The sequence below is a fragment of the Ictalurus punctatus genome, chromosome 10 (assembly GCF_001660625.3).
Source record: "Ictalurus punctatus breed USDA103 chromosome 10, Coco_2.0, whole genome shotgun sequence".
In the NCBI taxonomy this organism is placed as follows: Eukaryota; Metazoa; Chordata; class Actinopteri; order Siluriformes; family Ictaluridae; genus Ictalurus; species Ictalurus punctatus.
Window position 1 is genome coordinate 5,330,086 of NC_030425.2, and position 14,408 is coordinate 5,344,493.

Consider the following 14,408-nt stretch of genomic DNA (forward strand, 5'->3'; position numbering starts at 1 on the left):
TCCTGCCGTTGCAGTTTCGCCAATTCAAGACGTTTTCCGCAATAACAAAAAAGCACAGAAAACTGAAGCATTTTGAGCTGCAACCATCACACACACACAAAAAAAACACTCCGCGAAATCCAATATGGACTGTTAAAAGTAGAAAAGGGGTACTTTACTTTGACGTTACACTGTAAACTGGGAAGAAACTGCTAGTTGAGAAGACTAACCCAAGTTGCTAAGTTGAAATTTAATGCTGAAGGGCTGGGACTTACAAGTTGCAAATATGTAACTCTGAATTTCTGACTCATGACTAGGAAAAACCCAAAGAAAACACCCCATCAACTTAAGCCGGGTTCACACTGTACGATTTTGGCCATAATTTGGTCGTCTGAGACAAATTTTGAGAATCATATAAGATTCCTATAATCCTAGGCCAAAATCTGTAGTCTTCGATCGCTAGTTTGACGTGTTCCCCGACAGCCATCGCAATAAAATTTTTCTCTGATTAAATTCTGGCAGTGTCAGACGATTTGAAGCACAGTCCTGTAGTGTGGCTTCTCCGACTCCATACGAGTCTTCTTGCGTGTCTCCATTTTTCCTTTGTTGTACAATCTGACATTAATGACAACCGAGATCCTACAGTGTGACACGGCTTACAGCGGGGATCGTGTTCATACAGTCTGACAAGCAACAGTCGCAAAGGACTATTAAAAATAGGCTTTAGTGTTAGTACTCAGAAGATCTGGAAGGTCCCTTCAACTCCAGGTTCAGCGTGACGTCATTTCAACATGGTTGCTCACACAGCCAAGAACAAATAAACTATGACTTCAGTACACCGTGTGTGACATCAGAGTGACATATAACCGCTAACTTCTCACAGGAATAACAAAGAACACAAGCAACAAACTGGCACCACAATCACTAAACACATCAGAAATATTCAGTATATAAAACATTTGAATGTGTTTCGAGGTGGACTTTTCCACGCGCGTGCGTGTGCGTTACATCTCACTACATAAATATTCGCCCTCTGTATCATGCTCTAATCACGTTAATATTTCCCGGGCGTCAGTACTAAAGTTTTAGTTCTTGCGTTATTCAGGGTTCTATTTTGACCAGCCTCGTTAACGCGTGAGGAAATTACGTCATGGCTCTTGAACGCTGCAACTGGCAGCCCTAACCATGTGGAAAAGTAAAGCAAGGAGAAAAGTTTCCAAATATTAGGTTCAGGTCAGAGACAGTAACAAACGTGACCGGTTGGTGGGGTGGGGGAAATATCAATTGTGGTCAGTAATGTCGGTACAATAGGAGAAAATACCCCTAATGTTATTACCGTATGTATGGAATTGTATCGGCTCGTGTGTCACCCCTATGGAAGCAGAGATGGTACGTTCCAACGTCATCGCCCGGTAATCAACACAACAGCGCGCGCGCGCGCGTACTCGACACAGCACAACACAACACAAAAGCTGCGTGTGAGGGCGTGGGACAGGGATGGTGTGAACTGTGTGAGGAACACAGAAATAAGTTTTTCTTTTTAAAACAATAAAATAAATAATAACAGAAAAGTTACTAGCTCGACTTACTGACAGGACCAAGCTGTGATGGAGCACGTCTCGGTCCAAATGAGAAAAGTTCGCTGTACCAACTTAGCTGGCAAAGCTAAGATAGCTAGCTAACTAACTTTACTACGTAGCTCGTTAGCGAACTAAAACAAAAGCGCAGGAATGAATTCCATTTTCTTCTCTTGACTGTTGTATGCCTCACAAAGTTATGCTATCTGAGAGCCGAAAAGCACGAGGAGGAGGAGGAGGACTTCTGGGCGAGACTTGGCGAGCGAGTTTAGCGTCGTAACTGCACAAAACGCGACGGTAAACCTCACGCGCAAGCTAGCTAAACAAACAAACAAACAAACAAATGCCATGTCTGACCCAAGTTGCTGGCGTGCAGCCACGAGCAGTAAAGCTCATTTCGTCAGCAGGGGAATGCTTAAGCGATCCAAAAGGTAAGACTGGTTGCTAATCACAGACTCCGAGTCGGGCGTGTGAGATTGTTTTGAGTGTTGCTCACGAGCTTGCTTGGCCTCAGCAGTGTGATTAGACTCAATCCGATGAATTAGTCTGATCAATCCTGTGATTGTAAGAGAGAAACGCGTGTATGTCTGTTCTACAGTGCGTTATTAAAGAGTGCAGTGTGCTGAATGATACTGATTATATATAGAGAGGGAGTGAAAGTGCAACCTTTCTTCAGAACTGTTGTTTATTTGTTTTTGTTTGTTTATTTGCATATTTACCCCCAGATCCTACTTCTAGGAGCGTTTCCTCAAAGTAGTCTTCTCAATAATGTCTCTCTTGTCCACTACCAGTGTGTAAAGCTGTGAAGTAGGGCTGGGGCGATATGACAAATATCATATCGCGATACTTGTGGAACATTTTCTACGATACACGATGCGTATCACGATATCTAATTTATCTAACAACCTGTCTACAGAACTGTAGTGAAATAAACAAAACCCAAAAAATAAGTTGAACTGAGTTTGATTATGCTTTAATGATTGCAAAGATTATTATTATTTTAAACAACGTCAGATCAACGGCGTCCGTTCGGTACCGTTTAATGTGTAATTATTAAAGACGTTACAAATACGTCGCCATCCCAACGATAGGTTAGAAACGTGTATAGTGCAATCGTTTATCACGATATTGATGTTGTATCGATCTTTTGCCCCTGTGCTACTCTGAGTTGTTTGTTGTGTATTGATAGTCTCAAGTCACCCCATCATTTCTTTTTTTTATTTGATGTCTTCCTGTCTGTGTGTTTTTGCCACAGTTGCCGTAGCAGTAGGAAGAACCTTGGAGTTGGGACGCCTTCACCGACACGCCCACTCTCACCCCTGTCAGTGCACACAGGTGAGAGTCCCCCTAACGCTGGATTTACTCTTTATTTCCCCTAGCAGCTTTAGGGTACGTTTATACAACAACGACGGACTAAAAACATAGCGTTTTTTTGAAAAGTTTCACATACAGACGACGACGCTGTCAAAACCATCCCCCGTTCACACGGATCCGCGAAAACGATTACAAACGTAGTATGACGCATTCCAGGCCAGTAGGTGGCGAGGTCACTTGGTAAAGAAACACTACGCACCTGTGCACACAAGCATTCACGTCAAAGTGTCTGCCATATTGATCCAGGCAAGACTGACTTATAAACAAATACAAGTAAACGGGGGAGCTGGGTGATTTTCTGGATAACAAGCACAATAACGTTTATATTTCTCAAACTATTTCAGTGGTTTATGATCTACATGGAGTGCAAAAAGAAATGTTCCAGAAAAACAGACATAGAGCAAATGTTTAGGACGTCATCTCGTCTCTTAAAGGGCAAAATCTGTGTAAGTAAAGTAAAACATGCACCAGTTTACCACGCAAAAAGAAAGTGGTTTTGGTGTCGCACTTGCATTGGCGTCATGACCACATGGCGCTGCTTATTCAGTCAACGAGCTGTCAAGTAGCATCGCTTTGATCACGTATGTGCAAACAGCTGGATTGGGGGGGGGTAAGGGATATCTGTCTTTGAAAAAAATTGTCAATGAAAATTTACCAGTAAAGTTAATATTGCTTCTTAGCAACACACAAGAAACGCACCATTTTGAATTACAAATGTACACGGAGCAGGACGTCGAGTTCACGCGTTCCGGGTTCTTGGAAAGATCACAAATTGTAAAATTGTGGGGGGGGTTTTTTAGTTTTTTGTTTTTTTTTGGAGAGAGAGAGAGAGGCTGGTGTGGGAATCACGGTTTATCACAGCTACAACATTAGCCATGTTTCCATGCACGTATTTCTATGCACATTTTGGGATATTGCATAAAAAAACGCTGAATGGAAACACCAGATGCAAATAAAATCTTGCGCATAAAAACAAAAAAAACATGCGCACTCAATTGAGGTGGTTAATTTTTTGTATTCGATAAGAAAACAGGCACGTAAACTGCGATGGAAACACGTTTACCAATTAAATTCCTCGATGTGCATCAAAAAAGAAAAAAGTCGTGACTTTGCCTCAACAAATCATGTGATTGGATAATTGCCTGATGTGGGTGGATATAATTTGGTATAATTATCTCCCAGAACTGTCTCACACAATTCCCTTGATGTACAGGGTAGTGACTCCACTTGATTTGCTACAGGAAAATACAATTGAACTAACATCTGCAGTACTTGTAGCACTGTTACTAAAATCTGGTTATTGATTGACAGATTGTTTTTGGGGGTTTTGTTCCCCCTACCTGGACCTTTCCTGTTATCAGATTACCCAAGTGCACGTAAACATTCTGTTACTGCCAAACAGAATTGGGTATAACGTTACTGTAATCTAACGACGTTTTCTGATAACACAGTAATGTAACATTACATTTTAAATTTATATCATTTGATTACAGTTACTGATGGCAATAAAATTATGTTATGAGCATTATAAATTTATAGTTATGAAAACAATATTATGTAAGATGTATTTTTTTAAAAATAAATCACGTCTTGTGCAGCTGCCAGTGGCGTAACCCGGCCTGGGTATTAGGGGTTGTAGCCCCGAACATTTTTCTTTGGTTCAGAATAATTTTCCACTTGGAGCGGTTCGTCACTACGTAACTAAAGTAAAAGAAGAGGCGGTGTTATGTTTTATATCTTCAGTGTTGTAGGCGAGACCAATCAGACAGGATTTATGGGAAAATACGTGGAAACACTCGTGTCTTATTGGATGACAGATCTCAATTTCTGTCAAGTGGTAGCTCACAGTCAGTGTGAGGAAAAATGGATATACGCCTATTTATTTATTTAAACCTGTGAAGGTGTTGAAACTGAAAGAGTAACATCCTCTGATGCTGAGCAGGAAAACAAGGTGTGTAAATGTCTGAGTTCCAGTTTACGTGAACATGATATGAGCAGAGAGTTTAAGGAAGGATAATGTACAGTTGCAATCAAAATTATTCAACCCCCATTGCAAATCAGATTTGTTGTCAAATTTTACAGACTGTCAGCTGTTTGCGACAGTCTTGTGTAGTAGCACTACTTTCTATTATGTCTATAGTATTGTTCTATTGTTAATATATATATCCGTTTGCTTGTATTTCCTCATTTGTAAGTTGCTTTGAATAAAGGCGTCTGCTGAATGAATATGTACTGAACTGGAGGCCATTGCTCATGAGGAATGGGCTAAGATTCCTCAGGAACGCTGCCAGAAGCTGTGCATCTCGTTTACAGCAGGTCCTAACAGCAAAAGGGACCTCCACTAAGTACTGAAGATGCTTACCATGAAAGGGTTGAGTAATTTTGAAACTGGAGAAGTCATTATAATTTGCATTTTCAGTTGAATTTGAGGAAACCACTTGAAGCATTGGTTGTGTTGAACTATTTCAACTGCTTTTGTTTGATTTGTTCACCACAAACAGCTGAAAATCTGTACATTTTGACCGTAAACCTGATTTGCAATGGAGGTTGAATAATTTTGATTGTAACTGTACTTTGCAATACACTGTAGTAGCTAAACCCATACAAATAGTTGTGCCTCCCCTTGTCTAGCGACACCAAACTAGCCTAGTTAGAAAAGTTTTGTGTTTTATCGGTCTGATAATCCTACAAACAGTGACAAGTTTTATAATAAATCCTACTTTTTTGCAGTGTATTTTTGTAGGTTTGATAGTTTTTGAAAGTGAATTAATTAGTAATCTGGTTACTTGTTACATGCACTAATCAGATTACAGTTTTAAAATCGTAAAACTTACCCAACGCTGCTGCCAAAATCTGATCTATTTGCTGTTATGGCATTATTCTGTACGTGTAAACAGTGCTTGTTATCTGAACAAGCAAACAAGGGGACAGGATGTGGCTGTCCCGCCCAAGATTGCTCCACAATATTTGCTTGGCCAGCGATGCACAAGGAGCTTGACAAAGGGAGGTGCGACAGCAGGAATTTACTGTGCTGCCGGTGTTGTCTTTTTAACGACGAGGCCAAATAGAAGCTTTAGAAGCATAGATTTGATAACGAGGAAGGCTTTGCACTGAAATATTGACCAATCTGTCCATCTGAAAGTGATTTATTAGCAAACCCTTGAGTCCTCCAAAACAATGAGGAGCATTAAAAAAAAAAAAACATAGTAGTTCTGTGCACTGATGTATTCTTGTTTTTACCTGAATCTACAGTGCATGGGAGTTTTGTGTTTGTTAAAAAAGGAAGGATGACAGGGAAGAAACCGCTTCTTTGGTAGAATATGACGTGGTGCTTATGACCCTGTAACCCAGCGCCGTGTCAGGGAACGGGAATCACAAAGAAGTCCGGTTACACGGTGACGAGAGCCTCAGCAAACCAGGAGTTAAGAGTGTGTCAGAGTGTGAACAATGCAAATGGGAGTGAGCGAGCGAACGAGTCCGATACTACGTTATGAGAGGAAGAAGGATTCCACACTGTCGGAGTTTTATCTTTCTTCCTGGTGAGCAGATAAGGGATTTATTTATTCTCGAATCAGTCGTGATGCTGGGAAATTATTTATTCTCTTAACTACTTTAGCGAGCGATGGATGATAGTCAGCCGATTTATCCTCGTTGTGGAATTTGCATCGTTACCCAGTTGAGAAGTTGTTGAGCTCGAGAACTAACGATTGACTTGCCAACAATAGGTGTTGGTGAGTTTCTCTGTATTGTAGTATTTCAGTTATATTTCTGTGTCTTTACAGCCTCTGGTGTGATTGTGCCAACCCTGTCTGGTTTACACCAGACGACGTTGACAGGCTCGGACAGGCAGTATTATCACACCACCACTGCTATCATTACTCTTTAGGCATGTTTGGTGTGCAGCAGGTTTGGGACACACCCTCGAATCTGATCTAAATCTCATCGCTTGCACCCGTGCACAACCTACATTATTATAAAATATTCTACCACAGATACCTTGTAATAGCATTTTTCTAGCAGAGATGCCATCTTCCAGAGCAGCCGTACGAGCGAGTCACACCAGACTACGTATTCTGAACAAAAACAAAGACGCGTCGTCATGAATATGAACTTTTTGTTGTTGAAGTTTTATTATTATTATTAAAGTGTGTCGTTGCACGAAGTAAGACTGCTGCGTCTGCTTACGTAACAAAAGTGTTGGGTTTCTGCTTGTGCTTTGTTCATAAATTAAGACGTACTGAATACCGAACTGGAACGTGTCCGTGCAGTGTTTCCCACAGATCTGCTGCGTATGAAGCGTTGGAGATGGATGGGGGTTCGTGTCCTAGTTTGTTTCACGTATATTTTTTACAGATTTATTGTGTATACGACACTCAAGACTCTCGAGTGATTTTATTAATGGGCGAGGAGGCACATGTGTAGGACTCCTCTGACTCTGAAGCACGTTTTATTGAACTGTTCTGCTTTTAATGTCCTCAGATAACACCGCTATGGCTATTCAGTAAGGTCTTATATGGAATTTGATAAGGTATCACCAGAATGAATTTTTGATTATTATTAAATTAATTTAAAACAACTTGCATAGATGTTTAACTTGCTCATATGGAGTATTTTATACTCGTATTAAATGTCTCCAGTTTAGTTCAGTTTGTTCATTTATTTGAATGTCTGTTTCGTTGCCTGTGTTTATTTCTTAATGTAGAGCACTGTGCAAAAGTTTTAGGCGTCCTACTTTTTTAGTACAAACTTTGTTATAGAGTTTTTATTTTATGACTTTTGCACTGTCGAGTCAGTACAAAATTTTTTTTTTTAAATTTCCAAACATTAGATTTCCAGCACAAAATTAAATGTTACACAAAAATGTTTGTATGTCAGTAAAGAAAGCAGCGTATTAAGTGGTAAGAGACACTTTTCAGACAAAACTGCAATAATTCTACCGGAGACTATTTATTTATTTATTTATTTATCTATCTATTTATTTATTTATTTAAAGCAAAGGGTCGTCACACAAATATTGCCTTTAGTACCATACAGCTTTTAGAAATATTTCATGTATTACTGTTTACTGCTCTTTTATAGTGTTATTTTTTGGTTGTTGTTCAATGTAGAAACATTTAATTTTATTATATTTTAAGATGTCTTTGCTCTACAGCATTTCTATGCATGTGCCTAAGACTTTTGCACAGTACTGTGTGCATTTATGTATTTTATTAGCATTTGTTCATTCTCGCTCCTGCCATAAATACAGCTCCTGGCGTTAAAAATGAAAAGCTGACTTATGTTACAGCTGCAATGTATATGGCCAATAGATATGACTGATATTATAAGTAACAAAGACCGTTTCATTACATTTAAAGTTATCCTCTGTTTCTCTTCATCTGCATCAGGTCTGCAGTTACTGAATATATAATATGTATGTGTATATATAAAATATGTATATAACTAACCCAGAATACTTTAATCAAACAACACATGAGGTCAGCAGATCAGTCCTTGTTAGTCTTTTATAAGCAAACGTTGCTCTTCCAGGACTGTCCTCTGTATTCGTGGTTGCTGGTCATGTGCTTGTATGGAAAGTAAGAGGGCGTGAACACGAGCTCCTCTGACCGACTGTATCTACGCAGTGAATTTACACAAGCTGCCTAATAGCGCAGCACAGTTTGTAGACTTCTTTACGTTTGGACGTTATTAGCTAGCAATCCAACACACGTAATTAACGTAAGAAAGAAGAGTGTTTTACCAGTTGTACTCTCTCAATACGTTCTTATTCACAACCTTTGTTCATGTCGTAGCCCAGTTGAAACCAGAGGCCTTGATTTCTCATAATAAATACACGGATTTATTGTCTGACGGTTGCTATATACTCGGATTCTCATTAGTATTTTCACGCGCAGCACCAATGTACGTCCTCAAAAATGCTAATCACGACAACCCTGTGTTTCATTTCCATGTGGGATTGTTCTCCTTCCAGCTGCCAGCAGTCCTTTAGATAGCCCGAGAAATGTGTCGGCCATCGCCTCCCTCAACTTCCCTTTTGCCCGCAGGTGAGTAATGGCTCTAATGTCTCGTTTATGGAGCTTGAAGACAAACTATATTGTTTTTTTTCCCCTTTCTTTTCCGTTATGGCGAACAGTAATCTGTGTCTGCTCTGTGCATCATGTGTAATTCTGATGCTCTCTTTCTTCACCTCTCTCTATGTCCTCTCAGCCACCTGGCTCGAACCGACAGGTAGCAAATCTCTCCTTCACTCTGTTGTGTTACTTGAGATTTCCGAAGGACCGATCAACTTCCTAGACTCCCTTAAATCCTAGAATTTACTTCTCCAGCTTCATAAGCACAGATTAAGTTTTTAATTGCCGTAAATGTCATTCGTATCACGCTGCCTTCCTGTTATTTAAATCCTAAGCATTTTTGTGGGATTTTTACCTGGCTGCCTGTGATATTGTTAAAGGATATTCCCGGGAGTGTAATATAATAGTGGAGATGGGGTGATTAATGATAATAGCGCTGTCATTAACACTAAAACCTTGAATCTCTTAGTTCATGTGTCAAGTACAATTATTGTCTGTACTGTTTTTCAGTAAGGTCTTTTATCATGGATGTTTGTTTGTTTTTTTTTTTTTTTGGTCTTTTCAGGGCGGAAGGTAGGAGGTGGTCACTGGCCTCACTTCCATCATCTGGCTATGGCACCAATCCACCCAGCTCCACTGTCTCTGTAAGTGTCTTCAATGTTTATTTCATTTTAACACCGTACCAAATTGAATCCTTAATCATAAACATAATCATTAACGCTAGTTACTCAGTACAACGTGATACGAGTAGGAACTTGGTGGTAAATGTTTTGTTTATGGTTACAGTGTGTGTTGTGTGTGTGTGTGAGCGAGCTTTGCTCCCCCCCACATCAACACGAAAAGTGCTACGGGTACGGGGTTTTCTTTTTATACCAAAACACTCAGTCCTGCTGAATTCTGTTGCAGTCCTCATCCTCTTCCCAAGAGCGCTTGCACCAGCTTCCATACCAGCCCACACAAGACGAGCTCCACTTCCTGTTCAGACACTTCCGTAGCTCAGAGAGCATGACCGACGAGGATGGCCGAGGCTCATCTTTCATACGCCCGCGCTCACGTAGTCTTAGGTAATCCCTATATGGTCTTAATGGATTGGTATTGTTGTGTTTTTAACGGAAGCCGTTAGCCATGCACGTTAATAGAGTGCTGTATTGCTTCTTTTGTTTTGCCGTATTGTTTTACGATTACACTTTTAGTGTATGACTAAGGATTCAGTAGGTCTCTGTAGATTAGGTTCTCTCCCACACAGTGTATCGCTCCAAATACACACCTTCCCAACACAGCCTACTCCTGGGTAATGGTAGCGTTGCAGTTAGGTCATTAAGGAGTTAAGTTGTCAATACCAAGGAATACCATAGTGTAGATCTAAGATATTGATCGTGAAATTATATTTTTCTTCTTACAGTCCTGGACGAACGAGCGGCTCCTTTGACAGCGAGACTGTGATGATGAACCATGTTTACAAGGAGAGGTTTCCGAAGGTATCCCATGAGTAGCGTCATGAATTATGTCACATCTTAAGTTGCTCTTTCCTTCTCTTATACAAGGAAAAAACGCCTCCTTTAGGCGTATTCATAATCCGATCTGTCAAATTTCATTTTGAACTGATGATCAGTATGCTTCAGGTAGGCTAACGGTAAGCTCTTGCGTCCAGGCGACGGCGCAGATGGAGGAGCGCTTGCTGGACATCGTCACGCACTGTTCCGCCGACAGCACTTTACCTCTGGGAGACGGAGTGCTGGGTTTCATCCAGCACCAGCTGGTGGAGCTCGCCAGGGACTGTCTGGACAAGTCACAGAAAGGCCTGATCACCTCCCTCTACTTTCTAGAGCTGCAGGAGAATCTTGACAAGCTGCTACACGAGGTGTGACTGCAGGTTTCGTTCACTGTGAATTTCAAATACAGGCTTAAATAAATATCGGACAGTCATTGAATTCTGTCAAGAATTTGTTTAACAGGAATTCAAACTTAGCTTCATTTAACATTCTAACTCTGAAGCAATGTACTTAAAAGCATCGTATTTTTTCCCTATAGTTCCTCTAGATATACGTGCACGACTAGGTGTGAACAGACCACTCGGCTTACATTGAATACACGGGTCAACGGTCTTGTATTTTTTTTAAAGGACAATCCTACATATTTTGAGCTTAATTAACAAATACCAGTCCATACAGGGATTTCGCAGAGTTTGTGATTGTTGCGGGCTTTTTTCCTGAATTTTTTTTTATTTTTTTTATTTATTTTTTTTTGGCGGGAAATGACTTGAACTGGTGAAACTGCAGTCGCACTAAATTGTTTTGCACGGCCTTTCGCCGTGATGTATGTTTGGTATATGGGACGTTACTACGGTACTTCTGTTCGACACGCGTGAATCGAAGAGGGCTTTGGCTGGATGTGCGTTGTCGTGAAGTGATGCGTCTTGGCCCAAACCTGCGGAAAGTCCGCTGTAAAATTGTTATCTCCTTCGAATATTGCGCGGTTTCCTTGATTTTGCATTAATTTCTGCAATGACAGAAAATTTTTTATTATTATTATTCCAGTTTTGCATAATTATTATTGGACGATGGATTAACTTTTGGCCTATTTTCAGTCCTCTCTCACTACAGCGAAACATGTCGGAATAATTGTTCATGACCCAAATGCAGATTTGATACGTGGAGATTATTGTGAAAAAGGCCTTAAAGACAATTTTTATGACTCGCAGATATAACCTTTTTATTTATTTATTTTCAAACTGTAGAAATCTACTGATTCGCAGGTTTGGCTGTTTTTTGTACTGCTCGGTTTATTGGATCTTTAACTACAGCACGCTGTCTATTGCTCATCTGTGGCACAAGCTGCTCGCTGATCTGACTGCGATCTCTGAGGCTCGTTTCTGTCGGTACCAGGCAGAAGCTCGCAGAACAAACCCCCCGCTGTCTCCGAGAGGAGCAGTAACATCACTCTGAGCCACACTGTGCCCGTCACCAGCGTGACAAAAGTCCATGTACCATCTTATCTCATCTCATCTTCTCCTTTTACTCTTTCTACCCTGCTCCATTTTCTACACTTCCTACTTCTCTCAAGATGAGCACCCGGTTCAGTAAAAAGAAAAACATCTTCACTCGCAACGAAGACTTTAATTGCAAGGCTGAGGGATCGCTCTTTTCTGGGAGGGAATTTCCCTGTGTGTCATCCTACCTTTGTGGCTTAGTGTTTAAAAAAAAAAAAAAAAATGCAGATCCCCCTCTCCGGGCTAGAGAATCTTCCATGCTCCTAGAGAGCCTTAGTTTCCATAGCAACCCCCATCTTCTGTGTAGTGTGTAGACAGCCCCAGGCAGGACTCATCGCTCGGTTTGTCAGATTGCAGGGCTGCTGTGGACATTATGCATAAAGCTAAGCTTATTAAAGTGTTTCCCACATCCTGCAGTCACTGCCTCAAGTATATCGGCTCTGTATTTATAATTTTTAAAAAAATTTTCCCCCCTAATAAGTATTTCCTTTGTACTCCCTTTTACCCTTCCGGCTGTGCACGTTTGTGTTACATACTTTTAAATAATATGACGATGTTATGAAGCGTAACGAGTGCGAACTTGATTTAGTTCATTAAGCTGGGCAAATATGAGGCGAAGGTCTTTTTCTTCACATCGTGACATGTTAAATTATGGTTCGGTTCATTTGTGTCATTTCGAATAGCATTGCAAGTGTGGGTGAGAGAAAGGATCTATAATTTAAACATGATTGTTAATATTATTAAGTCTGTATCTAAATGGATGTATTGTATATGTATTTCCTTATAGGCATGAGGGAATTGTTCATTGTATAATAATAATTACAGGGTCTGACGTCATTAACGAGCCACCGTATGACACTATACAAAGTCTATAGCCTCCGTTTGTGTAGGAAAGATGAAAGAGCAAAGATGAATCACTAGCTGGAATGTGCTCGGAGGAAATTGCTCGTTATTTTTGATGTAATACTCCCTGTTAAGTCGGTTAGGTCTGCAATCTGTTCCCAAACTCTGCGTCCGGTCACGACTTTCTCGATTCTTGACTCATGTTTATCATCTTGCTGTTGTAATTGAATGGCGGTACCATCAATTTTCTGAACCTTCTTGATTCATTTTTTTTTTGTTGTTATAATTTAAGTTAGAAAACAAATTAAACTGGGTCTAAACGATTTCAAAGCGGATGACGAATACGAGTATGATTACCTGCACAAAATGGCGCACGTTGACTTGCCTGTCAAATACTCCCCGTACAAGATTGACTGCTTTTGCGTCGTCTTTTTCCAGTGTTGTGTGCATGTGCGGCGTCGCCAAACCAATCGTTTTTGTGCTCTTAGGCGCTGGAGCGTTCTGAGAGTGAGGAGGTGACGGTCATCACCCAGTTGGTGAAGAAGATTCTCATCATCATATCGCGTCCTGCAAGGCTGCTGGAATGTCTGGTAAAAACACAAGATGCACAAAACCACTGCATTGTCAAAGAAATCTCGGGGCAGGGTTAGGTAACATTTGTTATACTTGTCTTGAATTGACAGGAGTTTGACCCTGAAGGGTTCTATCACTTGTTGGAGGCAGCGGAGGGTCACGCTAAAGTTGGCCAAGGCATCAAAACGGACATTCCTCGTTACATCATCAGTCAGCTAGGCCTAACTCGAGATCCCTTAGATGGTAAAAAGAATCTAGTATGTGATATCCAGTCATTTAAACCCACTGAAAACACACTATTCTCATTTATGTTTGGTCTTATGTTTTGCAGAAGTGAGTCAGCTAGAGGAAAACTACGATTCTGGGCCCTCCACAGAGGAGTCTGATGTAAGTGATGTTCAGTGATCAGTTTCCCTGCATAGATTAAATATAGTTTGACCTAACTGGACAATTGGACCATGAATAACTAAACCTCCCATCTTGCTGTTTTTACCCCTAGCTGAATAAAACCGTGCTCACCCCACCCCGAAGGAAACCACTGGAGAGTGACTTTGAAACCATAAAGCTGATCAGTAACGGAGCGTATGGGTAAGCGGATTAAAAGCAATAGCGTTATATTGATCCGAGTTAATGCAGCGCTTGAAGAAACCCCCTTTTCAAATAGGGCTGTACAATAACGGATAAAGTAATTATAACTGTAGATTTTGCTTAATTATTTCGTTACCGTTTTTGGCTTAATCGTAGGACAATAATTGGCAGTTGAAGGAGAAATATTTTTCAAGTCAAATTGTATTTATAAAGCATGTTTAAAGACAACAGCAGTTGATCCAAAGTGCTGTACAAAACACAATTTACTGAGCCCTACACTAATATTGGCACCCTTGGTAAGTATGAGCAAAGAAGGCTGTGAAAAATTGTCTATTATTTAATGTTTTGATCCTGACGTTTAGTCAGTGGACAATACGTATAACGTTATTACGAAATTTGTGTACATGTGTAAAA

General features: G+C 40.4%; 1 protein-coding gene across 6 annotated transcripts in view; it reads left to right on the forward strand.

The window, feature by feature from the left end:
* Nucleotides 1–14,408, forward strand: part of mast3b (microtubule associated serine/threonine kinase 3b) — a 35,727-nt gene that overhangs the window by 8,836 nt on the left and 12,483 nt on the right. The window contains exons 1-12 of one of the 6 annotated variants that reach the window (XM_017477612.3): nt 1,089–1,987; nt 2,812–2,891; nt 8,902–8,974; nt 9,138–9,158; nt 9,567–9,645; nt 9,908–10,065; nt 10,404–10,479; nt 10,653–10,862; nt 13,322–13,423; nt 13,517–13,649; nt 13,738–13,793; nt 13,906–13,994. In XM_017477612.3, coding sequence (XP_017333101.1) covers nt 1,905–1,987; nt 2,812–2,891; nt 8,902–8,974; nt 9,138–9,158; nt 9,567–9,645; nt 9,908–10,065; nt 10,404–10,479; nt 10,653–10,862; nt 13,322–13,423; nt 13,517–13,649; nt 13,738–13,793; nt 13,906–13,994 — 1,160 coding nt within the window. In that variant the 5' untranslated portion in view covers nt 1,089–1,904. Of the gene's footprint in view, nt 1–1,088; nt 1,988–2,811; nt 2,892–6,122; nt 6,470–8,901; nt 8,975–9,137; nt 9,159–9,566; nt 9,646–9,907; nt 10,066–10,403; nt 10,480–10,652; nt 10,863–13,321; nt 13,424–13,516; nt 13,650–13,737; nt 13,794–13,905; nt 13,995–14,408 lie in introns of those variants that run through there. The other 5 variants (XM_017477610.3, XM_017477613.3, XM_017477614.3 and 2 more) reach the window with 5 other exon arrangements.